The sequence below is a fragment of the Dipodomys spectabilis genome, unplaced genomic scaffold (genome assembly GCF_019054845.1).
Source record: "Dipodomys spectabilis isolate Male_0828 unplaced genomic scaffold, ASM1905484v1 ptg000178l, whole genome shotgun sequence".
NCBI lineage: Eukaryota > Metazoa > Chordata > Mammalia > Rodentia > Heteromyidae > Dipodomys > Dipodomys spectabilis.
The window spans coordinates 3,123,822-3,151,803 of record NW_024870855.1 but is presented as its reverse complement, the minus strand read 5'-3'; the positions used below and the strand labels follow the sequence as shown (position 1 = coordinate 3,151,803).

The following is a 27,982-nucleotide window of genomic DNA, read 5'->3' as shown; positions in this document are numbered from 1 at the left end:
ACCAGCAGCCCTGCAAGGCGTGGGGCTTGGTGCTGTCTGGGGAGATGCTAGGGCCCAAAGTTTCCAGGGGGCCACACCCAGCCTCAACAGTGGCCACTTGTCATGCCCTTGTCTTCCTCCCTGCCTCCCTTCTTTCCCTCCTTAAGCTTCTTGCTGGCCTCCTGACCCTTCTTCCTCTCTTTTCAGGCCTGCACCACATTGACTACATTGCCCCACCACATGGTGGCAAGGCCTGCCTTCACCTGGACATATGCATCTCTCCTATGGAGATGCCAACTCCCAACCTCCCATTCTGGTGGCATCATCTGGAGGCCACTGATGCAGAGGCTGCAGGTGAGGGACACTGGCCCCGGAGCTGTTCCTTCCAAGGAAGGGATAGCCAGTCCTACTTACACCCATGAGCCCAGGTGCCTGAGCGAGTGTGCATGCATGCAAGTGCACTCCCACAGTCACATGCAACTCAGGCTTGTACAAGGGCACAGGAGAGTGTGTTGCATATGGGGGCCAGATCTGGAGCACAGTGTGTGTGTGTGGACAGGAGGGCTGACATCTGGGAAAGACCCAGAACCATCAGTTGTTGGATGCCTTAGGGACCTCCATCCACCGTGGGCCGCCTCAGGGGGCAGAGCTCGGTCTGCAAGGCAGCAGGCAGGGCCGTGTCCCGACACCAACATGGGCTCTCTACCTGCTCTGCTCCTCTTGCAGCTGCGGGGCCAGCTCCAGCCCAGCTGTGCTAACATCTGCTGACTGCACTCCGCCAGTGCCACTGGCCAGACCAAAGCCAGCACGACCAATGCCTTCACCACAAACAAGCAGCCAAAGGCCTCTTCACACCACGCCACAACGAAGCCTTCACCTGGAGCAGCCCTTGCCACACCCCTACCTGCCCTGTTCATCACTAATCCTCTCCCTTCAGTACCTAGACCAGCTGTTTATCTACTCTTATTTATTAAAGTTTATTGAAAAAGATCAAAAGGCACACAATGTCCTCTCATGAAACAAACAAAGAGAGTTCCACTCCGTGGCTTCCAGTGGTTTCCCAGGTGGCGAAGCAGTTGGCACTGTCTACTAGGAAGCACATTCCTCAACCTCTCCCCTTAACAGGACCTCCCCACTCCTCTGCTGCTTCTTCATGGCAGCCAAGGGACTTGTCAATCTGCCCTTGTCTTCATTCCTTACCTCCCTGGTGGCTCCTTATCTGCCCTCCGAGTAGTAGTAGTAGTAGTAGTAATAGTAGTAGTAGTAGTAGTAGTAGAAGGAGGAATAATAATAATAATAGTTATAGTAGTAGTGCTAGTAGACCTAATGTTCTTAGTAGTTCTAATAGGCTCTGATTCAGGTCACAAGTCTCTGTGTCCCAATGGGAATTGAAAGGGAGAAGAGAACTCACCAGACAAAAGAGAAAGCCTAGCAATCCTCCCAGGGTGGCATGGACTTTCAGAGGACAGGAGTGCAGAGGAGTGCACACACAAAGAAGGGCCTACTCCAGCCGCTGTCTGGTCCAATGTGGGGAGAACTGCCCTGGAGGGTACATGTTGGGAACGCCATTCCTTGGGCCCGAAGCACACAAAAGGCCTACCAGCAGCTGTCTTGTTCAGGGATGCATGAGGGGCAAAGAGAAAAGGAGAGCCCGTTGATCCAAAGGACATGAGGCCCTGGGTTCAATTCCTCAGCACCACATAACCAAAAAGGCAAAAAAGCCGGAAGTGGCGCTGTGGCTCAAGTGGTAGAGCGCTAGCCTTGAGCTGAAGAGCTGAGGGACAGCGCCCAGGCCCAGAGATCAGGCCCCACGACAGGAACCCCCCTCAAAAAAAAAATAAAAAATCAGAATTAGTGTAGAAACACAATGTCCCCTTGTATAGGGTCCTTCCGATTCCCAGGGAGATGTGGAATGGAAAGCTTGTTTGGTCTCCTGGGTGCACACCAGCCTGCCAGGTGGGAAGGGCGGTCACGCGCCCCTCAACCCCCAGACTCCCACCGGGACTGTGTGCTCATGAAGGCAAAAGGCTGTAAAGGGTCAAGAGGTCAGAGGGCGTGGGGCCTATGGGTTGGTGAGGTCAATGGGGACTGGGCATCGCTGAGTGGGGGGATGGGGGAGGGCCTGTCATGTCACGTGACCTCACTTCCTTGGTGACCAACAGCCACAGAACTCAGAACCCCAGTTGCCCAGTTGCCCTCGACTGAAGAGACGGTATCCTCTTGCCGTCTCTTCCACAGAGGGAAAGGCGACTATGTTTAGCTGCTGTTGTCCATGGCTTAGAGGCCGTGGGAGACACCCTGAACGTGGCCACCACCCCGAACGTGGCCACGAGGCTCCTCGTGCTCAGAGCGCCCCGCAGCGCCTGAGACGCTGGGTCAGATCACATGCCACGCCAACAAGAATATTCGGCCGGCGGCGCTCAAGCGTATCACACAGCCCACGGGATGTGTCGGGCCCTGAACGCCACATGGCCCGCGTACGGGCCGATCGTCACGGACCAGGCCTGGGCTCTCACGGGCTACCCATGACCGCGGCACCGCTGCTCAGTCCTGGAGAGGTTCGCCGAGGCCAGCCCACCACTGTGAGTACCCTGAGCCCAGGGGATGCCCTGCCCCGTGGAGACCACATGGCTGTCCCATGGGCCGGTCCAGACAGTTGGGGCCACAGCTCTGACAGCCTCAATTCCACGGATGAACCACCGCCTCCACTCAGTCCTGGGGAGGTTCACCGCTCATGGGCTGGTCCAGACTCTCAGGGCCACAGCTCTGACAGCTTCTCTTCCACCAAGGCGCCGCTTCCTCTGCTCAGCCCTGGGGAGGTTCGCCATAGCCAGCCTCCGACTAACAAAGTGAGTGCCCTGATCAACTCCAAGTCCTTCCTCTTCTGCCCAGGCCCGGGTGTGACTGCTCAGGCCTGGGCAGCAGTGGGCCTCCGTGGGGTCTGCATAGGGATGACTGATAACGTACAGGGGCCTGTCAGAACCAGAGCCCTCTCTCTTGGCACCTTGCCTCGCGTGTCTAGGAGGGAAACATTCCTGAGCTGTCCCCACCCTCCTCTCATTTGCCCGCTCCTGCCAGTGCCTAAGAGCCATCAACCCTGCAAGATCATGGGGCTCACTGCTGTCCAGGAAGGGCCGGGTCCCTAACACTTCCACCCAGCCACAAACAGCCCCAACAGCGGCCACACACCATGTCCCTCCCTCCCTCCCATCCTCACCTTCACGCTTCTTGCTGACCCTGTGGCCTCCCCTGTCTTTGCAGGCCTCCTCACGGGACCTAGGCCCGGATGACACCAGCTGGACCTCCGTCACATATACCCGGACCATCAGGCGCAGGCGTTGGTCAGTCACCCGGGTGAGTGTGGATGTGTGTCCATTCCTCCAAGGACACCTAGCCCACACATCACACTCACACTGGGCCGCGCTTGGACAAAGTCATGCAGGGCTGTCTCTGCCAGCCCCACAAAGCAATAGCTCCCACTGCAGACCCTGTACTGCCTTGGCAGGGACAAACCACTGCCAAACAGTCCATCACCCAACGTAATCCAGCTCCATGCCCCCTAGCCACACTTGCCAACCACTCTAACACTCACCACACGAGAAAGCGGCTGGCTGCCCACGTGTGCACCTAGGTAGCTCTTGGGCTTTGGCTGCATTGCCACATGTCCCCTCCTGCCTACTCCTGGGCTCACCCACCACCTCTCAGCCCTTGTGCCAGGGACCTAACAGCTTCTGCACCTTCGGTAGGTTTTCCCTGCCCATCCTCATGTGGGAGGCTTGCTTCGAGCAACTTAAAGGGCACACACACTATTGCAGGCTCCCAGTGTCGTGTGTGTGTGTGTGTGTGTGTGTGTGTGTGTGTGTGTGTGTGTGTGTGTGTGTGTGTGTATTCGAATTCGAGTTAGCCTGTGTGTATGGGAGCAGGAGTGCACGTGTGTGCTGGTGTGCAGGTGTATGTGTTGGAGAGAGAAAGAGACACAGACAAAGACAGAGAGACAGAGGGAGGGACAGAGACAGAGAGACAGAGGGAGGGACAGGGACAGGGACAGAGAAAAAACCCATGCCTGCTTTTCCCATGCCCTCCTAAGGCAGTGGGGTTTGTTCTGAGCTCCAGCTCTCCCCCAAGCCTCCAGCGGGGTTCTCCCGTCTTTTTTGAAAATCCAAGCAATTCTGTATCTCCCTAGACTGAAAACGGGCTGCTGGTCCTGAGCCTGGAGGAAACTTCTAGGAGCTGGCAAATAAGGATTACTTCTTCCCAGGGGCTTGTGGACCCAACACCTGGGCTTCTGCAGAGCTGCGGCTCCGTGGCCCCCATGGAAGCACTGTGCTCCAGGCAAGAGGCTGTGAGTGTGACCAGGTGAGCATCATCCTGCAAGGCTCTGGCTGCCATGGGCAAGCCACAGCTCATCGAGACTCTTTCCTGGGCAGGCGGGAGGGTGGGTATGTAGCAAGCACTGGAGGACCTTCACTGTGCTGTGGCCCCTTTGCCTTTTCCTCAGGTGCTCGGTGGCTGGCTGGGTGCTGCTGAGCCTTAGCCCCAGGCCAGATGGATGCCAATGTGGGCTGCAAAGGCCCATCGGGAGCTCTCCCAGAGAATGCTCTCTGATGCAGCTGTTGCCATTGATCAGCCCTGACCAGCCAAGGCCGGTGAGTCCCGGACTGGGCCCCTCATCCTTCCTCCTTGGGGGGCAGGCAGACAGTCTACACAGACCCAGAACACTCTCTCTAGGAGGCAATTCTGGCCACACCATCACCTCTCCTCCTGCAAGCGCTGGGACACACTGGCACACTCACTGGCCAGGCATCAGCCCTGCCGGTCCATGGGGCCCGCTGCTGTCCAGGAAGTGCCTAGTCCCTAAAGCTTCCATAAACAGCCATAAACAGCCCCAACATTGGCCATACACCATGTCCCTCTCTCCCTCCCACTTTCACCTTCATGCTTCTTGCTGGCCTCTTGCTGGCCATCCCTGTCTTTGCAGACCTGCATACAGGACATGATTCAGGACAACCGCAGCTGGACCTCCATCACATACAGCATCACTGTCAGGCCCTGCCCTTGTCAATCATGTGGATGCATGTCGGTTCCTCCAAGGACATCCAACCCACACAACACACTCACACTGGGCTGGGCTTGGACAATGTCACGTGTCACCCTCCAGCCCCAGCACTTCCTTGGTAGGGACACTGCTGCCAAACAGTTCAGCACCCAATGTAATCCAGGCCCCCATCTCCATGCCCGCTAGCCACACCACACCTACCCACAACTCTGACACTCACCACACGTGAAAGCGGCTCGCTGCCCACATGTGAACCTACGTAGCTCTTGGGCTTTGGCCCAACTGTCACATTTACCCTCCTGTCTGGTCCTGGGTTCACCCACTGCCTCTCAGCCCTTGTGCCAGGGACCTAACAGCTTCTGCACTTTCTCTGTGCTTTCACCATTCATCATCAGGCTGGAGGCTCACTTTCAGCAAACTCAAAGTGCTCACTTACAGCTGCAGGCTCCTGGTGTGAGTGAGTGAGTGAGTGAGTGAGTGAGTGAGTGAGTGAGTGTGCGTGTGTGTGTGTGTGTGTGTGTGTGTATGAGGATTCCAGCTAGACCAGCGGTGTGCGAGTGGGAGTACATGTGTGTGCTGGGTGTGGGTATATGTGTTCGAGAGACAGAGAAAGACAGAGAGAGAGAGAGACAGCGAGACAGAGACTGAGACTGAGACAGAGACAGAGAGACAGCGACAGAGACAGACAAACAGAGGTAGAGACAGAGAGAGAACACATGCCTGCCTTTCCCATGCCTTCCTACGGCAGGGAGTTTGTTCTGAGTTCTAGCCCACCCCCAAGCCTCGAGCAGGTTGATTACAGCTTCTTTGAAAAACCAAACAACTCTGCGTCTCCCCAGGCTGAAAACATTATGCCGGTCTGGAGCAGAGAGGATTTGTACAACCTATGGCAAATGTGCATGATGATACCGTCTTTGCAGGGGATTCAATACCGGGCACCGGCCCCTCTGCACAGACGTGGGTCTTCGGGACCAAGGGAGGCACTGTGCTCCAGTCAAGAGGCCCTGCCTGTGACCAGGTGAGCCTCATCCTGCAAGGCACTGGCTGCCACGGGCAAGCCACAGCTCATCCAGGCTCTGACCCGGGCAGCTGGGAGGGTGGGTGTGTAGCAAGAACTGCCAGGACCCTCCGCCTGCTGTGGCCTCTTTGACTGCCGTTTCCTCCAGGTGCTTGGTGGCTGACTGTCACCCCTACCTCGGTTTGCTGAGCCGGAACTGGTTCCACAGCCACAGTCCGTATAGACGGAAGGATCGGCTCCTGATGCCCATAGGGAGCTGTACCACAGGGTGCTCGTGCATGCAGCTGTCGCTGCCATTGCGTAGCCCTGTGGTGGTTCGCCCTGACCAGCCAAGGCCTGTGAGTCACCTACTGTGCCCTCTCCCTTCTTCCCCAGGGGCAGGCGGGAGGACTCCCCAGACCCGGAACCCTCTCTCTAGACTCGGAGGCAATCCTGGCCTCACCATCACCTCTCCTCCTACAAACCTTGTGGCACACTTACTCACTAACTGCCCAACCAGCAGCCCTGCAAGGCGTGGGGCTTGGTGCTGTCTGGGGAGATGCTAGGGCCCAAAGTTTCCAGGGGGCCACACCCAGCCTCAACAGTGGCCACTTGTCATGCCCTTGTCTTCCTCCCTGCCTCCCTTCTTTCCCTCCTTAAGCTTCTTGCTGGCCTCCTGACCCTTCTTCCTCTCTTTTCAGGCCTGCACCACATTGACTACATTGCCCCACCACATGGTGGCAAGGCCTGCCTTCACCTGGACATATGCATCTCTCCTATGGAGATGCCAACTCCCAACCTCCCATTCTGGTGGCATCATCTGGAGGCCACTGATGCAGAGGCTGCAGGTGAGGGACACTGGCCCCGGAGCTGTTCCTTCCAAGGAAGGGATAGCCAGTCCTACTTACACCCATGAGCCCAGGTGCCTGAGCGAGTGTGCATGCATGCAAGTGCACTCCCACAGTCACATGCAACTCAGGCTTGTACAAGGGCACAGGAGAGTGTGTTGCATATGGGGGCCAGATCTGGAGCACAGTGTGTGTGTGTGGACAGGAGGGCTGACATCTGGGAAAGACCCAGAACCATCAGTTGTTGGATGCCTTAGGGACCTCCATCCACCGTGGGCCGCCTCAGGGGGCAGAGCTCGGTCTGCAAGGCAGCAGGCAGGGCCGTGTCCCGACACCAACATGGGCTCTCTACCTGCTCTGCTCCTCTTGCAGCTGCGGGGCCAGCTCCAGCCCAGCTGTGCTAACATCTGCTGACTGCACTCCGCCAGTGCCACTGGCCAGACCAAAGCCAGCACGACCAATGCCTTCACCACAAACAAGCAGCCAAAGGCCTCTTCACACCACGCCACAACGAAGCCTTCACCTGGAGCAGCCCTTGCCACACCCCTACCTGCCCTGTTCATCACTAATCCTCTCCCTTCAGTACCTAGACCAGCTGTTTATCTACTCTTATTTATTAAAGTTTATTGAAAAATAATCAAAAGGCACACAATGTCCTCTCATGAAAGTGTGTTTTGCCTTATTTTTGTGTTTTTGCTCTTCCTGGGGCTTGAACTCAGGGCCTGGGCACTATTTTCCTGGGCATTTTTGCTCAAGGCTCGCACTGTACCACGTTTAGAGCTCCATTTTGTGGGGGTTTGGGTGGTTAACTAGAAATATGAGTCTCAGAGACTTTTCTTCCTGGTTGAACTTTGAATCATGATGCTCAGATCTCAGCTGCCTAAGTAGCTAGGCTATGCCTATACACATGAGCCATTGGTGCCTGACCCATTTTCTTTTTCCAAAAATTATTCCAGGTATGGTATCTTGATCTAGGCAAGACTCTGTTCTTCAAAACTGAGAAACGTAGGAGTAAGGAGTGCAAGAAACACCAGTGTACATGCCAGTGTACCTGCCTGTGTGGACACCAGGTGGACACCAGCTACTTACTCAGTGCCGCTGTCTACCATCTGGGTGAGGAGAGAGATGCCATCCAGGTTGATGAATTCCTGGGCGAACGTGAGATCCTGGGACAGGCTGGCCAAGTCCTTCAGGGCCTCCAGCTTGGCATCCATACTTGACGACTGGATGCGTTCATGGAGCTGCTGGGCATTCTGAGCCTTATGGGGGGTGGAGGTAGTATAAAAAAGACGACAGTGTTCAAAAGGAAAATTACAACATCACAGAAATGACAGCATCCCTGAAAAATAAAGGCCGGCATCCAGAAGCGGACAATGTGTGTGAGAATACCTGATAGCCTGCGTCTCTCACGGCCAGGTGTGAGAGTAAGGGCTAGCACACTGACCATCCATTTCACCTTCTGTTTCAAAGAAAAGCAAAGTGAGGTCAGAAGAACACTGAAGACCCAGAAACTGATCAGGGTGGGGGGGGGATAGGATAAGGGGTGAGGCAGATATTTACTTTTGAAGCCCAATCATTTATCTAGAAGTAACTAAAAGCTACTTGCTTTGTTAAGCAATCACATAAGTGCAGACCTCGTACCCATCTCTTCAGCCAATACTTTGAGTAATCACAGCCTACACATTATGTCTGAGAGCTTCATTCCCATTTTTCCCAAGTGTATATTTTTCCCATATGTATTTAAAGAATAAGACAGAAAATACTGAAAATTATTTTATTATAGAACTCACTATGATCTTAATGGCTGCACATACACTAGAACCCTATGTGGCTTTTTAAGACACAAGCCTAGGCCATCTCAAGGGTTTCCTGTGTCCAAAGCCTGGGTGAGGTCCCAGAAAGCATGCCCTTGAAGCATGTCTCTAATTATATGCAGAGGTCCAGGGCTCTAAATAATTTTGGTTTTTACATTTTTGTTTTGTTTGTTTTGGTGCCAGTCCTAGGGCATGAACTCAGAGTCCAGGCACTATCCCTGAGCTGCTTTGGCTCAAAGCTCATGTTCTATACCACTTGAGTCACAGCTCCACTTCTAGAGGCCAGGCACTGGTGGCTCACACCTATAATCCTAGCTACTTAGGAGACTGAAATCTGAGGATGGTGGTTTCAAAGCCAATCCAGGTAGGAAAGTCCATAAGACTCTTATCTCCAATTAACCACCAGAAAACTGGACATGGAGCTGTGGTTCAAAGTGGTAGAGCACTAGCTTTGGGGGGGGGGGGGGGGAAGCTCAGGGACAGCACCCAGGCCCAGAGTTTTAGCCCCATAATGGACCGAAGGGGGGGGGGGGGGAAGATAGTCTCATGGACTGTCCTGCCAGGGTTAGCTTCAAACTGTGACCTGTGATCCTCAGATCTCAGCCTCCTGAGTAGCTAGGATTATAGATAGGCTTGAGCCACCAGAACCTGGCTTCTAAATCACTTTGAATGTACCCTCTCTGTGTGAAGACTGGAAGAACCCCAGTTCTGTCTCCGAATCACTCCCTAGACTTCCCAGCTGGGGTACAATAAGTCCTGCCTGGTCTATTGTGCAAAGGACATTTTGTTGGCTCTTCTATGTATGTACCTTTCCAAAAGAACTTTTGCTAAGAAAAATGTCAATAAACAAAGAGGAAGCTAGGTAGACAGAATTTATACCTAATTCATTCTACTTCAATTGGAGACCGACCAACAGAAACACTTACTTAAAAGGAAACAAATACTTTAAAAGGGGAAAAAAATGCTTAAATGGAAATACCACCTCCACAGAATAGAAGCACAACTCAGCATGGCCACGTTACCTACGATTGTGTGTGTGTGTGTGTGTACCGGTGTATGCATGCTAGTGTCTTATCTCCCAGGAGGGGAACTCAGCTTGCTAGGTGCATGAACTTTAAATATTAGCACAGCTGAGCATTGGTGGCCCATGCCTGTAATCCTGAAGTAGCAAAATACCTTCTTCTGTGTTCTTCACAGTAATCTTTTCTTAAAAATGGATGGATAAATTCACTTTTAATTCATTTTTATTGTCTATGGGCACAGGTGGCTCACACCTGTAATCCTCACTACTCAGAAGGCTGAGATCTGGAGATCACAGTTCTAAGCCAGCCTGGTCAGGAAAATCCATGAGACTCATCTCCAATAGCTAAACTGTGGTGCAAGTGGTAGAGCACTAGCCTTAAGCAAACGAGTGTTTAAGGAGAGTACCCAGGCCCTGAGGTCAAGCCCCAAGGTAAGCACAAAAAAAAAAAAAATAATAATGAATTAACCAGGTACCAACTGTTCATGCCTTTCATCCTAGCTATGCAGGTGACTGGGATCAGATGATCTCAGTTCAAAGCCAACCTGGGCAGGAAAGTCCATGAGACTTTTACCTCCAATTAATCACTAAAAAGTTGGACTTGGAGCTCTGGCTCAAGTGGTAGAAAACTAGCATTGAGTGAAAAGGCTAAGGGACAGCGCCCAGACCCTGAATTCAAGCCCCAAGAACCCCTCCACACACACACAAGTTACCATGTGTGACCAATATTTTTTAGTTCTCAATTCAATTTTCAATTTTAAACAAAATTACAGAAAGTAATCTAGCAATTAATGACATTTTCAGATCCCAAATATTTTGTTGTGACATAATGCCCAATTCCAGACTCTGTGTCCATCCACAGAGCACAAGGCAGTGTTTCAAATGCAGAGTCTGGTGTGCTGTCTCAGACACTGTAACCCAAGGCCTGCACACTTGCAGGTCAAAGTCCACAACTGCCCCAGGTTTGGAAACATAAGCCAGTCTTGTCTTGTAGCGGCATCCTGCTTGCTATCTCTACCATCTTTCCATTAACAGAGCTGGGAATGTGAAGGATATTTTCCAAAATCCCTGCTCTGAGATGACAGGTCTCCACAGAGTTAAAATGCTGCTCTGGGGCCTGCTACATGCAACTTATCTCACAGCTTTGCTTTGTTTTCCTTCTTTGGTGTAGTTATTCCAGAACTTTCTGCCACTTAGCACTTGTATAACCCGACTGGAAATGGGAACAGGTGGAAAATTGTACTGAAAAACAGGTTGTGAATAAAAATGAACAAGCCGGGCGCTGGTGGCTCACGCCTGTAATCCTAGCTACTCAGGAGGCTGAGATCTGAGGATCACGGTTCAAAGCCAGCCCGGGCAGGAGAGACCGTGAGACGCCTATCTCCAATAAACCACCAGAAAACCGGAAGTGGCGCTGTAGCTCAAGTGGTAGAGCGCTCGCCTTGAGCTGAAGAGCTGAGGGACAGCACCCAGGCCCAGAGTTCAAGCCCCACGACCGACAAAAATAAATAACTAAATAAAATAAAAAATAAAATAAAAATGAACAAATGTAAAAAAATAAAAAATATAACGCCACCCTGGAGATGCTGTAAACACCACCCTCTCCTCCCTGACACTGAACCTCCTTTCTAAGAGCGACTGAATCCCCAGTGAGGGGAACCAATTCTTTCTTTGGCTTGGAGATGGCCAGAGAAAATGCTGAGCCTTTCTAAGAGGAAACAAAAGACACGGTGTGCACTTCCCTGCCTGGCAAGCAGATGAAGGACTTTGAGCAGGATAAATAAGAATGCAAAGCACAAATGAAATGCTCACCTCCAAGGGTCACATTTGTATTAATTCACATTAATTTCAGGAAGTCAGACAAAAATGACTCAACCCACAGGAAAAGGACAGCAAACTATCATTTTTGTGAAGCAGGGAAGCTGGCACCGGGCAATGGCTGCAGCAACCCAGTCATTCTGTCTACTGAGCCCATCCCTATGTTTAGGTTGGAGATGTCTTAGGATAAAATACTTACGTCTTGTATGTAAGTTTATCAGCTTTGGTGAGGGGAAAGGGAAGCACAGAAATGCTGGGACAGAGGGTGAACTAACTCAGCAGTGATAGTCACAAGACACTGTGTTGGAAATGAACTATAGAACGTGGGGAATCGGGGCGGGGGGCGGAGGAGGGGAAAAATGAAACAGAAAAAATGAGGGAGGGGGTGACACTGTCCAAAAAGAAATGTAATCAATGCCTGACTCATGTAACTCTAACTCCTCTGCACATCGCCTTACAATACAAATAAAAATTAAAAAATTAATAGGCCAATTTAAATGAAAGCAAAATACTTAGCAGTTTTTAAACCTCTCTAATGCCATTTTCAACAAGATGGATCTGTGGTAGTTATACTGCCCACAGTTTATTTCTAGCCAGATGCTTTCTCCTCCATTTTGAAATTTATTTTTAGCCTATTACATGGCTTGTGTGACAACTGGAAATGATAGATAGACAGTTTTCCTCAACTGTGGGGGTGGAAATAGTAATACTTGGTATATTTTATGCTGCTTGTGTTTTCTAGGAAAGCAAGGAAATGCAGTGTGGAACAATATGGCTCAAATATGCTAATGTTACTACCCCAACTAGACCAGGAAACAAGAAAGACCCATTCACTGCCAAGTGCCACAGGCACCTTGTTCAACAGCTTTCACGCGCAGATATGCATTGAGTTCTGATTAGCATCCATGAAACAGCCTAAATGGCCCAACATTTACTATTTTAAATTAATTTTTATCCATTTTTTCATCAATTTTCATCATCACTGACCAACACTAGGAAATATTTAAATTCAACCTGTCTTTGTCTTTCTCTCTGTCCTTCTCTTTCCCCCTCCTTCCCTTCTTCCCACCCACCTTTCTCCCCCCCACCCCTCCATAGACTTTAAATAAAGAAACAGCCTGTTTTTGGTTTGGCTTGCTTTGTTTCTCTGAATTTGCTCAGAGAAGATGATAAAAAAAAAATCTACATAGCCAAGTTATTCATCAGTACTGGAAGAGCTATTGAGATGGGCACCAAACTCCAATTCCATGATTCCCAATCCATTCTCTGTTCACAGTGGAATAGGTTCCTTCCTCCTCTGCCATGGGAAATAAACTGGAGAGACTTCCAATTAAACTAGACTCTGCCCATGAGGACATCCCAGGGACTTTCTGTTTTAGAGTACAGTCACTCTCAAAAAACAGCATTCTATAAGCACATACAGCAGACCCAGAGGGTAGGCAGCTTAAGATGAAATAACCAACTAAGATCAACTTACTGGAGATGTGGTTAATCGAAGGATAGTGACGTTTTTTATTTCATTGCGATTCTGGAAAAGAAAAGAAAAAAAATTGGGTGAATATTAGAGTAAGAAGAAGCTAGGAAGAGAACAAAACAAATATAGTCAAGCATCAACTCTACACAATAAACATACTTATGATTACATGATTCGCTCACAGAATCTTAACCTGGGCCCCAGATGTGTTCATGTTATATCAAGCTGTTGACAACACTCAGCACCAAGGAAGTAAATTTATTTTCACTTGCAAAAAGTAAGGATGCAGATCCCACAAGTAAAAAGAAGTCAATTTAAACACTAAACTCAGTGAATAGGACCCAGAAATTCCATTCCTATGTTTATAGCCAAGAGAACTGAAAACATATGCCCAAAGAACTGAAAACATATGCCATATAAAGAACATGTATATACATGTGTACAGAAACATTGTTCATTAACCATCTACAAGTAGACCCATGCCCATCTCTAAGAATAAGTGGCCATACAAAATGAGGCTTGTTCATCGATTCACTAGGAAGTGCAAAGCAAGAAGCATTGGTGGGTGCTATAGTATAGATGTCCCTTGAATGTATTACACTCAGTAAAAAAAGCCAAACATGAAAGAGCCCATGTTGTGTGGACCCACATACAGGAAATGTCCAGAAAAGACAAATCAATACATAAAAACAGGAAGTAGATGCATGACTGATAGGAAGGAGAAATGGGGAGCTACTGCTATTGGGTACAAGTTGTTGTTTTTTTTATAATGGGATGATGATAATGTTCTGAAATTAATTGTTTCTGGTTGCACAATTCCATAAATACATTTTCCACCAAAAAACAAAAAAAGTACTTTTTTATTTTTTGTCGGTTGTGGGGCTTGAACTCTGGGTCTGGGTGCTGTCTCTCAGCTTTTCAGCTCAAGGCGAGCTCTCTATCACTTGAGCCACAGCACCACTTCTGGTTTTCTGGTGGTTTATTGGAGATAAGAGTCTCAGGGACTTTCCTGCCCAGGCTGGTTTTGAACCATGATCCTCAGATCTCAGCCTTCCGAGTAGCTAGGATTAGAGGTGTGAGCCACCAGCGCCCGGCAAATAAAGTACACTTTAAAGGTATATTCTGGGGGCTTTGGAACATATCTCAATAAAGCTGTAATTTTTATTTCTTTATTGGAGGTACTCAGGGTTCATGCTTGCTAAGCAGGTGCTTTACCATGTGAGCTACACTGCCAGGTCCTTTCTATACTGCTCATTTCCAACATAGGGTCTTTTTTTTTTATAAGCCCAGAGCCCTAGGATGTATCTGGGATGGCAGACCTGCACATCTAGTGTGACCAGCAATGACACTGTCTTCCAGCAGAGAACTCACAGCTTGAACTGAAGGTTTTTGTTTGGAATAGCAGGACCCTAGCCTAAAAATAACCAGTGAAAACCAGGCTAGAGTCATGGTTCAGTGGTATTGCTGCCTAGCTAGCACAAGACCCCTGAGTTCCAATCCTAGTACCGCCAAAAAGAAGAAGAAGAGAAAAAGGAGGTGGTTCCGATTTTGTAGATTCTACACCAGAATCACAGCAGAGATACTGGGGTTGGAGCACTTGTCATCTTCTAGCTGCATAACACTGCCATAAGCAGCAGAAGCGGCCTCTGGCCTGGCCCTCCCCTTTGGAAAGTGGGTATAGCTGGGGCTTCCCCATCTCCATGTGAGGAGAAAAGTTCAAAGCAGTGCCTGGCACACTGCAAATACTCAGGGGTAAAAATAACTTTATTACTAAGCACAAACTAACATCCATTAGAAAAGTACAATGCTGTGACCTTGTATGACCACATTACAATCTCTGCTACCCTACAAAGAGCCACACATATTCACACACACACACACACACACACACACACACACACCTATCTCTTCTGTATGCAGAACAGCATGGCCAGAATGACATTCTGTAGAGCTGCTTTACATCAGAACCTGCCATTCTCAATTAATTTTACCCCATCCTCTTTGTCCCTTCTAGAGGTGCATTTGCTAATTTAGTCCTCCAAGCATTGTGCTCTGTGTGTGCGCGAGCACACATATCCACACATGGAACTCTGTGCATATGATTTTACTTATTTATTTTGCTTATTAGCCATCTTCCCTCAACCTCAGAATGTCACCTCTGTGAGCTGATAGTTTATCCCACTCCATTGTTATATCTATGGAGAATGGTGAACTAGTATAACCCAGTCAACATGCAATAAGCATTGGTAAATAAATGGCAAAGTCTGCACATCAGGCTATAGACAGACAGGACTAAGTTCTATCTTCTGGACACTCAATAAAGTAAGAGAAACTGTCGTGTAATCATTGCATCTGTACCATGAAGGGGTCAGCAAAAAGAAAAAGTGATCAGTATAAAAGAGAAAGTAATCAGTAATATACCAGGCCAGGTGTGTAATGAAGAGACGTGAAGGAGGAGAAAACATAGATCAAACGCTTTTAGTGCAGGCAGTATTCAAGGAAGTCTCTCCCCGGCCACACACAACACTTCCCAGAGAGAGAGGAAGAAGCACTACTACACAGGAAAGCCCAAATACATCATTATATAGCAATGGAATACTATTCACCCAAACAAAGAATGAAATTCTGCCATGCGGCACAACATAGATAGAACTGGAGGTCATTATGTTAACTGAATGAGGCAGGCACAGGACTACAGTACATGGTCCCATTCACCTGTAGAACCTAAAACAACTGATCTCTTGGAAGTGTGCATAGAATGGTGGATCCCATAGGCCAGGGACAGCAGTGCTGAAGGGAAGAAGAAGAAGAGTGATCAATCAGTAAGTACTGTTACAGTTGGATAACAGCTAGAAGTCCCTGTGTGCTAATGCACGGTAGGGCGAATATTTCACAAGAATAGGTAGAAGAAAGGATCTGAGTATTTTTTATCATAAAGAAATGATCAATATGAGTTGGGTGCTGGTAGCTGACATCTGTAATCCCAGCTACTCAGGGGTTGATATCTGAGGATAAAAGTTCAAGCCAAAGACTCTGAGAGACTCATCTCCAATTAACCACCAAAACTCCAGAAATGGAGGTATGGCTCAAGCAGTAGAACACTAATCTTAAATGGATGAGGAAAGGTAAGGAACAGCACAAGACCCTGAGTTCAAGCTACAGTACTGGCACAAAAAAAGGAAAGGAAAGAGAAAAAGAAAAGGGAAAGGAAAGAAAAATATAAGAAGGTAAATATAACTAGCCTACTTTAAACATCATGTTATGTATATACATATAGAGACATCATCCTGTACCCCATAAACACATACAATTTTGATGTTTTATGTATCAATTCAAAGATGAAAATTTTAATTTAAATCTTAAAAATCTGTCCTAAGATTTTCACACACACACAGAATAAGTATTCTAAATGTTGAGGTGATAAAGTCTGCAGTAAACAAAACTCATTTTAGCTCTTCAAAAATGAAGAAAAAAGCAGAGCATTATGCAGAAGGATGACAAGCAATCCAGGGAAAGGCACCCAAGGCCTGCTGTCATCCTCACACTGCCCGCTGTACCCCCTCCACCGCCCCCACCTTCCCCAGCCATCCACAGGGGCTCTGCATTTCTTTACAGAAGCAACCCATCCACTCAGCATCCATGTAGATAGCATATAATAACGTCCTGCAGAAAATCGTCACCTCTGTCCAATTTCTCCCCCTCTGAAGTTTGTTCTTCCATATGCCAACTTTCGACCTCATCAGACAAATGAAGAATGGTGTCACCTGGTCCAAAATTCAATTTCTACTCCCCTTACTGTGATTTAGCAATTACAACAGAAATTTCCAGGCAAAGGACATGCCTATGATTTCAAGGATGCAATTCTCTACTTCTCCTCACCACCCCACCCCTTCCACCATCCTGGCCTCCCCCTATCTCTGGGCTGAGAGAAGCCTTTTAGTTTGGAGGCACTGCTATCCAGTAAGTCTTCTTCAGCCACATTACTTAATCATTCCAGAGACTGGCTTTGACTGCAAATCTGCTCCTGTTCACCCCTTCGGGGTCCCATTTGCTTGATCTTCACCCTTCAGGCTAATGAAGCAGTTGAGGACCTTGTAGGATACCAGTTGCTAGGATACAGAGAAAAGCCTCAAGACAGAGGACCACAGAGCTGACATTTAAGGAGGAATGTCAAAAATACCCTAAAACAAAATCTGATTTCCCCAAAGAACCAGGAAGGGGAAAAAGGCAGAGAGGTGAGTGTGTAGAAGAAGGAAAAAGGAAATGAGGTCAACTCTTGTAAATACTTTTCCTATAACTAACACTGGACCTTTTGGGGACAAGATCTTCACATCATAGTCTATCTATCAGTGGAAGGAAATGTGGTTTGACTTATTTCCTAATTTTTCTTTCACCCTCTCCATTAGATTTTGTTCTCAGTTGTCCATCTCTTTTAATGGTTTTACTGTATAGAGCTCTGAAAAATCCTGTGCTCAATTCTAAAAAGAAAAAAGAAAGAACGAGACAGGTATTAAACGCTATCTGTTAACCACCCATTATGGTCTGTGAACCCAGAACAGGAATGTGCTTGCTCCCCAATGAATGGATGATCTCTCTCACTCTGTAACAAGATCAAGTTCAGAATGAAGGGACGGAAGGGGAAGGCAGCTCCCAGGAGTCCAGGAATGGACCAGCATCTCACAAGGCTGACCCAAAGACCATCAGGAGACTGTCCCCTTCTGGGTTTTGATCACATACTTCTGAAGGCAGAGAAATGTTTTTCTGGAGACAAACCAGTTTCCCTTAAAGGAACATGCATATTCATATGTCTTCTACAGCTAAAAAGACAGAACCACCTACTAATTACTCCCTTAGCCAACCTCGCATGACAGGACTGAATAACTATCACCCCTTGTGCTTGGTGCTTAGGTCCATGATCCAAAAGCCAAAACAGAACCTGATTGACGTCCAGATTCCACCTACATTAAAAGATGTATTGACTCAATTTTTTTTGAAGTGACATGAGGTAATTATTTAGATTTGAGTCTTGGCCTTGGATCTAGCCAGTGGCTGGGCACCCTTGCACAGCAGGAGAAGAGGTCAAGTATAACTGGATTTCCAACCAGGTGCTGGGCTGGGCTATTTTTATGGGGTAAGGATGGTGGGCCCATTGTGGCTGGAAAGCCTGACAGAGTAGGAGGAAGGAAGCTGCAGATTGGGCCTGAGCCAACTGCCTTCTTGTATGACCTTGAACATGTCAATGAACTTTGGCTTCCTTATCAACAGAATGGAGGCTAGGAAGCCCTTGCTAAAGGTCAATTCTTTTCTATTTTATTGTAATTCTAGTACAATGAAGAAAGAGGAAACATTTGAGGCTCTTGAGCAATACTGCTGATAGAATGAAAGTGTGTTAGGGAAATAAATCTGTCATAAGAAATAACTTGAGGAGACTGAGCCAGGGGAGGGAGGCTTTGAGCAGTTGCACAGGTCCTGACCTTGCAAGTGTTGGCTCTGGGCACTCATATCTCAAATTAAACAATCCAGAAGAGAAAGCCAGACCTAGGAAGTTAGTAAGGAGTGAGGTCTATGGTGAAGATGTCCACCTTTCCTTTCATATCTCTTGGACTGTGTTTAGAGATGCATTGTTGGTGGATGACTTTGTTTTGTGTAACAAAGATCCTTTTAAAAAAAAGGCCAAATTCAAATTGCATTTGCAATTTTTTAAAATCTGCATATCTTTTAAATTTTTATTATTAAGTAGTTGTACAAAGAGGTTACAATTCCCTAAGTCAGGTTGTGAGTAATATGACTATCTTAACAGTGTTAGGGACAGCATTTAAATTTTTATCTTGTAAAAATACTTGAGTTGAATGTACGCTTTAAGATTCAAGTTACATGCTTGATGCTTCTTAACCCAAAATTCATCTCTTGCTTCTTAACCCAAAATTCATCTCCCTTTGGATGTGCTTTGGGACACAGAAGATGGACCTAGGGCTTACCCTTACTTTCCAGCTGAGGAACTTTAACCTGTACCAAGAGAATGCACTGGAAAAATTTCCCCCAGGGTCAAGAAGAAGGCTCCCATCATAGAAGAATCCACACGGAAGCCCTCAGGTCTCCTGCACCCCTAGATCCTGTTCCCCCTTCCGGGAGTCAATTCTAAGGTCACCTAGGAGTCAATTCTAAGGTCCCCAGCACAGGTCATCTGGCCAAGTTTATGTCCTCAGACCAGTTTTTGCATCACAGGGAGGTGGCGAGGACCCCATGGGAGAAGCAGGGTCTGCTCCCCACCCCCACTACCTCACACTTTTTGTTTGTTCTGGTCCTAGGGCTTCAAACAGGGCATAAGCATTTTGTCTAGGCTAGGTCTACTTCCGCTTCTTGATGGTTAATTGGAGGTAAGACTCTCAGGGACTTTAACATCAATGCTGCCTGTCCTCAGACAGGCCACATAGGCTCTTTTCTGCATCTGTTTCATCTAGACCTACTAGAGCCATTTCAGCCCCTTTGTTCTGTTAACCAGCTTTGACTAGTGGCCAGTTCTTTAAGTTGAACATCCCCTGTTTAAATAAATAATGGTATAATTTCTGGTTGGACCCTGACTGATAGATCAAGTGTTCCAGATGGTCCCCATACAAAGGAAAATTTAAAGTAATTATACTAAAGCAGGCCAATGATATACAGCTATTTAAAAAAATGGCTTGTATTATGGAAACATAGGTCATCATATTGCAAAGTCACACAGTCAGGTTACAAAACTACACAGAAGCAAGAGTTCAGAATACAATGAGTGTGTGCACTGGGAGATACCGGCACCGAGGTAATCCCTGTATAATGCTACTAATGATAGGAAGGACAGAAAAAAGGAAGGATGGAAAGAAGGAAGGAAGGAAGGAAGAAAGGAAGGGAGGGAGGGAGGGAGGGAAGGAGCGAGGGAGGGGAGTGGGAGGGATGGAGGAGAGGGAGGGAGGGGAAGAAGCCCAAAAGATGGCCTACATGATTAAGACAGAAAGTAACTTCTGGCAAGTTCTAGACAAACTTGCCCAAGCTAAGTGAATCACACTGAACTGCTTCATTTATTCTTAGGGATAGAGCCCTGCTGGCCAGCCCCTCCCACTATGGTCAACTTTAACCTAGCCACCAATCAAAGGGCAAGGTGCAAATATTTACCTTTGAGTTTCAGTGGATAAGGTAATGCCTGCAGTCTCAGAGAGCCACCAAGTCTGGAGGCAAAAACTGTATTGACAGGGGAGATGTTTATGCTTGAAAAATAATAAATTAAAAAGTTGTAAAGGGTCATTGGCAGGGATTGCCAAGGACATTTACTTCAGCTAGAAAAATGCCACCTCCGTGGCCAGACCCAGGTAACACCAAAACAACAACACAACAAGTACAAGCACTTCCAGCTGAGAGCTAAGGGACTTAGTATGTGAAGCACCCAGGGGAGCATGGCCAGGATGAAGTTACATAGGGCCACATGGCCCACAGAACAGAAATAACCTAGCAACACTAAGTAGCAACACCAGGTGTTAGGTGGGCCTAGGGCAAACCCAAAAGGTTCAATAACTCTTGGTCATTTGGGCATGTGCCATTCCTGAGACACAACATATACTCATAATCTGAGTACCTGGCATATAGTAAATGGATATAATTGCCTCTCAGTGCCAAAGCCCACAGATGTCCAAGCCCATTGTTCAAAAAAAGGTATAAGTAGAGCTGTGGCTTTAAGTGTTAGTGCACTATAGCCTTGTGCAGAAAAGCTCAGGGACAGCATCCAGGCCCTGAGTTCAAGCCCCAACACCAACAAAAAAGGTGTAGTACTTGAATAGAACCAGGTGATCTTCTCATGTCCTTTAAATTATCTCTAGATTGCTTATAATCCCTAATTAATACAGTGTCAAGGCTATGTTGTTAGACTGGATTGTGTGTAACAACAACAAGGAGAAAAAAAATCAGTGCATACTCAGTCTGGAGGCCTTTTTAAAAATCATTTTCTACCCAGGGTGAGTTGAGTTGTATTCGTCTAAGCAGAGACCACAAATGCAGAAGGGCGACTGTACCTGAGCACAGTGTCTCTGGGCCTCCCTTCCCACACTGCTACCTGAAGACAGTTCCCACACTGTCACCGTGAGGATTAAACTAGACAGTGCAAATAAGGGCTCTGCTTGACATGCTCATGAAATATGCAAAGGCCCAATTATCACTCATAAGAAGAGGCAGATTCTGCAGCCAGAAAAGAGGAAAATCTGCCCCAGGTTGAGAAAGAGAATCTCTGACCGAGGAAGAAGACCAGGGAGGCATACTTGATGCCCAGGCCTGAGACAGTAGACTTTTAGGGTTCTCTTTGCTTTTCCCCTTTCTGGTCCTGGGTGTTTAGGGAATCTGTTGAAATCTCTGGTTCTCTTCTCAAAATGTTTGTAAGAACATAAAATAAAATGTGGATGCTTGCTAAGAAACCAAAGAGCCATCCCAATATTTTAATCGGTTTCATAGTGATATACAATCAATGCAGGACTGAGACAACGTCTGTGTGAGCCAGACAGTATTTTAAGTGTACTGGGACAGGAGGGATCAGCTACAACAGTGACACATGGATGAATGGATATGGCCGCATTCCAGGCCACTTAATATGCAGAAACAGGTGGCACCTCAGATGTGGTTCAAGGCTGTTGTTGCTGACTTCTTCATTAATAAACAAGAATAAATAACAAGATTTGTTAGGAATTCTAGTAATCAGCATGATCCCTAATCAAATGTAATGGTCATAAATGACATTTTAGATGTGAAAAATGGAACCAGGTACCTGGAAGGGATGAACAGGGCTAGGAAAGATGGGGAGAAAGGGGAAAACAATAGATAGGGAGCCACTGATCAAGATGCATTGTACTCATAAACCTATATGTTGACTAGAAAGCTCTGTAGATTACTGAAAGATACCTTGAAGAAACAAGTAACATTTTAAGGTAACTGTAATGAAAGCAGCAAATATCTCTCATCTCGCTCAGTGACATAGGGGCACAGATACTACTTATATTGTTACGGTTTCTTGCCATAGTAAGATTTTAATACAACTGCAACTCTATTCTCTTACACGTTCAAGGACAAGACGTTACAACAATGGCTTTTCATCACAGTTACAAAAAAAAAACAGATTCCTCTCATGGTTTAGAAACTCAGACTGGGGTGGCCGTGGCCAAGGTCTCTCTGGAGCCTTCTCCCACCCAGCTCACTGTCCTGTCCTTTGTTCTATCACACAGGGTGCTCTGACACGCTTCAGGGAAGGCACAAGCTGTCCCCTTCCTGGGAATGTTAGGATCTGGCTCCAGGTCAATCTTAGAGACAATCCTTACAGAGAGTACCTCGGCCAGGATGGACAGCCAGGGCTTTGCATGGAAATGAAGATAGTGTCAGGGAGAAAAGACAAAATGTATGGATGCACAGCCTTGACATTGACACCAACCTTCAATAGCACTCCTGCCTAGTTTGTGGGGATTCACATGGTTGGAAGACTAAGCCCCTTACATCTCCAGTTTGGCTGCCAGATCCCTCTGCCAATGGCCTTATTTGTTTCTATCCAGCTGATTATAAACCTGAACCCAGCCAGATCATATTTCTAACCCATTCTTAAAACTATATTCCAGATCAGCCTTTCAGAATAAACCAAAATAGTAACAGCCACGATACTGTGATTCTGTAGCTTTATCATGTTACTCACTTTTAAAAAAATAAATATCTCACCAGTTGCCTGTGGCTCACACCTATAATCCTAGATACTCAGGAGGCTGAGATCTGTGGGCTAGGGTTCAAAACCAGGCAGGAAAGTACACGAAACTCTTCTCTCCAAGAATCACCAAAAAGATGAAGTGGAGCTGGAACTCAAGTGGTAGAGCACTAGCCTTGGGCAAAAAAGCTCAGGGACAGTATCTAGGTCCTGAGTTCAAGTCCCAAGACAGGCACCAGCACCCAAGAAACAAACAAACAAATATTTTGTTCATTTTCTAAAAATGTCCTGTCTTTTTCCACACTCACCAGAATATATATTCAAAGAAGAGTGGCCATTAGCCAGGCACCAGTGGCTCATGCACATAATCCTAATTATTCAGGAGCCTGAGATCTGAGGACTGAGTTTCAAAGCCAATCAGTACACACAAATCCAAATCTTTTTTTTTTTTATATTTTATTTTTTATTGTGAAAATACTGTACAGAGGGGTCATGGGCAAGATAATGAGTACATTTCTTATCAAGCATTGTAGCCTCCTCCTTTTTTTACACTACTCATACAAATCCAAATCTTATCTCCAAGTAAACAGCAAAATGTTAAAAAGTGGAGGTGTGGCTTAAGTGGTAAAGAGCCAGCTTTGTGTGAAAAAACAAGTGAGTATGAGGGCCTGAGTTAAGTGCCAGTACAAACACACACACACACACACACACATACACACAGAATAGTGGACATCAACTTTTGTTCATCACCAGTGCCTAGAGCAGTCGACCAATGCTTTCAAATGAATGGAATAGGTGTTTTAATCCTAGTGAAGCCTGGAAAAATAATCAAAATATATTACACACTGAAGCTAAGAGGCCACTTACATCTTCAAGAACAGAAATAACCAGAAATAAAACCATATACTTACAGTTATCCGATATTTGATAAGGGAGCCAAAGATATAGAGTGGAAAAAGATAGACTTTTCAATAATTGGTGTTGGGAAAACTAGGCATCCATATGCAAAAAAAAACTAAAAATGAGTCCCTAATTGTCACCATGCACAAATATCAACTCAAAGTAGATAAACTGAAACTTTGAAATTACTGCAAGAGGGAGTAGAAAAACACTGGAACTCATAGACATAGGCAGAAACAATTTTTGGAAAGAGTCCCAGGGGCACAGCAGATAGGAGAGACTTGACAAATGGGACTACACCAAACTAAAAACTTTCTGCACAGCAAAGGACACAGTTACTAAACTAGAAAAACAGACAACAGACTGGGAGAAGATCTTTAACAGCAGTACATCAGACAAAGGCTTAATATCCTATATATACAAGGAGCTCAAGAAACTAACTCCTCCCAAAGCTAATAAACCACGCACTAAATGGGCAAAGGAGCTAAGGAGACACTTCTCAGAAGAAGAAGTGAGGAAATGCTCAACATCCCTGGTCATAAAGGAAATGCAAATCAAAACAACTCTGAAATTCACCCCAGTTAGACTGGCCAACATCATGAATTCAAACAACAAATGTTAGGGGACATGTGGGGGGAAAGGAACCCTATCGCTGTTGGTAGAAATGTAACCACTCTGGATGGAAGTCTGGAGGTTCCTCAAAAAATTAAATATAGATCTTCTCTACAACCCAGCAATACCACTCCTGAGCATCTATCCACAACACCATAAGCCAGAATACCCTAAAGACACCTACACAGCCATGTTCAATGCTGTACGATTCGCAATAGCCAAGTGTAGAAACAGCTCAAATGCCCTACAATAGATGAGGGGATCCAAAAAACGTAATACCTATACACAATGGAATTGTACACAGCTGTTAGAAAGAACAGTATTATGTCATTTGCAGGGAAATGGATGCACCTAGAACAAATCATGTTAAGTGAAGTAAGCCAAGGTCAGAGAGACAAACAACACATTATTTTCACATATGCAGAAGCTGGATCTAAATTACACTGGGACATAATATATTATACAGGTCTCTAGGCATGTACACACAGTGAGACCAAAGGGGACACTCTGGAGGGGAATAGAAAGGCATAATGCCTATGTGCATCTAAAAAGGTGCTTATAAAATAATATTTATTGAAATTAACTTCAGGATATGAAAACAAGAGCATTTTTTCTTTTCTGCTGTTTTTGTTTTCTTTTCTTTTTGTTCTGTTTGTTCTCTTGTATGTCTTTGGAATGTAAGGGGAGGCAAAGAAATGGAGGGACAAAGGATGAACAAACGCAGCAATGATACTCACTAGACACTCTGTTGAAAATGAACTATACAACTTGTGGGTGGGGATGAGAGGGAAAAACAGAGACAGGGAGGGCTGACAATGTTGAAAAAGAAATGTACTCTGTTTTGAGCATTTTCAAATAAAAATAATTTTTAAAAAAGAATAGAATTGCCCTTTCTCTTCCCATCTACAAACAAATCTCAAACTATCTTTCCTTTCCCTCCCTGTCTACTTCATGACTATTCCAAGGTGCATGTGTCTCTACACATCTTTTAAGAGACAGAAGCGAGAACATTGCTCAAGTTCCACTATCAGACTATGTGTGTGAGATGAGTCTCACGTGTAATGAGCCATCAGCTGACTCCTGCTGGGACAGCTCCCAGCATCTGAGGCTCAAAGTCCAGAACCACACTCAGAAATCCAGCCTTCAGAGTCCCAAGAAGAAGGGTCCCTGTATGAGAGACTGGACAGGGCCCTTCAGAAAACAAGGTCTAGACTCTCAGCCGGAAGGGAACCAACTCAACAGTACAGGGTAGTAAATAGATGGACTGCCACTTGAATCCCACTGTTCTACCTTTTCTCTTTCCCTTCCTTTTGCCAGAAGAGAAAATGCAATCTAAGGAGATTTTCCTAAATAAGTGAGTAGCAAGCACACTATGTGTGAGAAGACAGTTAAACAACCAATACTTTCAAAAGTGTTGAGAAACCACATGCAAATCAAGATCATAATGAGATACTATCTTACCAGTCATGATGGCTATTGCAAAAAGACAAATAACAACAACAAATCCTGATGAGGATTCACAGAAAGGAAGCTAGACACAAGTAGTGAGAATGCAGTATTACTACAGACATTTGGGACAACAGTTGAAATGTTCCTTATAACGCTAGAAATGGAGTTACCATCTGGTCCAGCAATTCCGTACTGAGTCTGCGTCCAAAGGGAAGAAATCAGTATGGGAGGGGGGAGTGTAGTTGTGGAGATGGGAGGGAAGGGATGATAGGGAAAAAACAAAGGAGGAGGCAACAATGCTTGATAAGAAATGTACTCATTACCTTGCTCATGGAACTGTAACCCCTCTGTACAGTATTTTCACAATAAAAAGCTTATTTTTTTTTAAAAAAGAAATCAGTATGGAACAAAAATGCAGCTGGATACCAAGAGCTCATGCCTGGGTTGCCAGCTATTCAGGAGACAATCTAGAGAAACCAAGTTTGAAGTCAGCCTGAGCAGAAAAGTCTGTGAGACTCTGTCTCCAATTAACCAGCAAAAACAAACAAACAAGTTAGATGTGTGGCTCAAATGGTAGAGCATCTGCCATGAGCAAATAAGTGGAACAAGTGCAAGGCTAAGTTCAAATCTTGGTACTGGCAGAATAAAAGGAGGAGGAGGAGGAAGAGGACCAAGAGGAGGAGACTGAAGAGAAGATGGAAGAGGAGGAAGAAAAGGAAGAAAAGAGAAGGAGGGTCTAAGGAGAGGGGAAGAGGGAAGGGAAGGGAACTAGCTAATTCAATTAGGATGTCATATTAAAATGTCTTCATAAGAGCCACCATTGAAAAATACTTCTTAATAAAACAGCTATGGCCTGTGTGGCAATACATACAACAACAAATATATGTCCACCTCCCATGAACCCATCCTGCAAATCTGCAAGCACAGAGGAGGCCTCTGCACAATTAAACTGAGCTTGCACAAGCAGCCTGGCTCGGAAGAGAAAGCTGAAGAGGAAGTAAGCACAGGAAAAGATGCTCCACCTCTGTGACTGGAAAAAGACAGACTGCAGCCAAGAGAAGCCAGTGGCAACCCTGCCCAGGTGCAAAGATCAGCCATACCCACAGGACATGCAGGCAGCTGAATGCCCTGCCCGCTGTGGGAGGCTCTGAAGCTGGCAGGGAAAGGCAGTGTCCACCCAAGGGGTGATGGGTATCACTTCTCCAGCAAGGCTTTTCACATCTATTCTAGATTACATTCTACAATACATACAAGCACACACACACAACACAGCATTATTGTAATGACAGTTAAGAAAACAAGGGATTATCTATAAGAAAATGGGTTAATCATGCCATGGGGACACCACACAAATCCATCTCCAAAATAGTTCTCAGAGGGGAAAAATCACATTACAAAGGGTTTCCTACATTAGGCTACCGATTATGTAAATTCCCCCTCCCCCTCTCTCTGTCTGAATCTCTCTGTCTCTCTCATCTGCTGTGGGGCTTGAACTCAGGGCCTGAGCACTGTTCCAGCTCTACTGCTGTGTTTTCTGGTGGTTAACTAGAGATAAGAGTTTCACAGACTATCCTATAGGGGCTGGCTTCAGACTAGGATCCTCAGATCTCAGCTTCCTGAGTAGCGAGGATTACAGCACCAGCATCCAGCTAATGATATAAATTTGAAAGCCCAAACAATTCTATACAGTATCGATGGATATGTACCTATGTATAAAACCTATCAAACATTCATGAGAATCATATTCATCAAGCTAGGCACCAGTATCTCACTCCTGTGATCCTAGCTATGCTGGAGGCATAGATCAGGAGGATAGCATTTTTGACAGTCTGGGAAAAACATGTTACTAAGATTCTTTCTCAACAGAAACATCTGGTGTGTTGGTGCATGCTTGTCATCCCATCTACTATGGGAAGTATAAACAGGAGGATCATGGCCCAGGCTGGCCCAGGCCAAAAGAGAGGCCTTATGCTAGAAGTAACTAGAACAAAAGGGATGAGAAGCATGGCTTAAGTGGCAGAGTACCTGTCTGCACAGTCATGGACATACAGTACCTCTTTTCAAGGTGGAGCAACATCGCCACCCTTGGCTCTCTCCTCACTCCATCCACCTAACTGATTACTTTTCTTTCATCCCTCCTCTTCCTTTAGGATTTTTTTTCTCATGTCTATCTCTTGTGTCTGACCTCGGGGTATTGTACTAGCCATTAAATGATTATTGTAGGGCAACTGAAGGACAAAGGAGAGAAGATCTACATGTGTTTTTGACCTTGAGGAGCAGAGTAATTCTTTTCAAACTAGAAAGACGTCCTTTA

General features: G+C 46.4%; 1 protein-coding gene across 1 annotated transcript in view; it reads right to left on the bottom strand.

The window, feature by feature from the left end:
• The window catches only part of LOC122120767 (engulfment and cell motility protein 1-like), a gene marked incomplete at its 5' end in the record, with an annotated part of 127,768 nt that overhangs the window by 88,817 nt on the left and 10,969 nt on the right, over window positions 1–27,982 (bottom strand). The window contains 2 exon segments of the mRNA XM_042695006.1: window positions 7,970–8,139; window positions 13,011–13,061. Coding sequence (XP_042550940.1) covers window positions 7,970–8,139; window positions 13,011–13,061 — 221 coding nt within the window.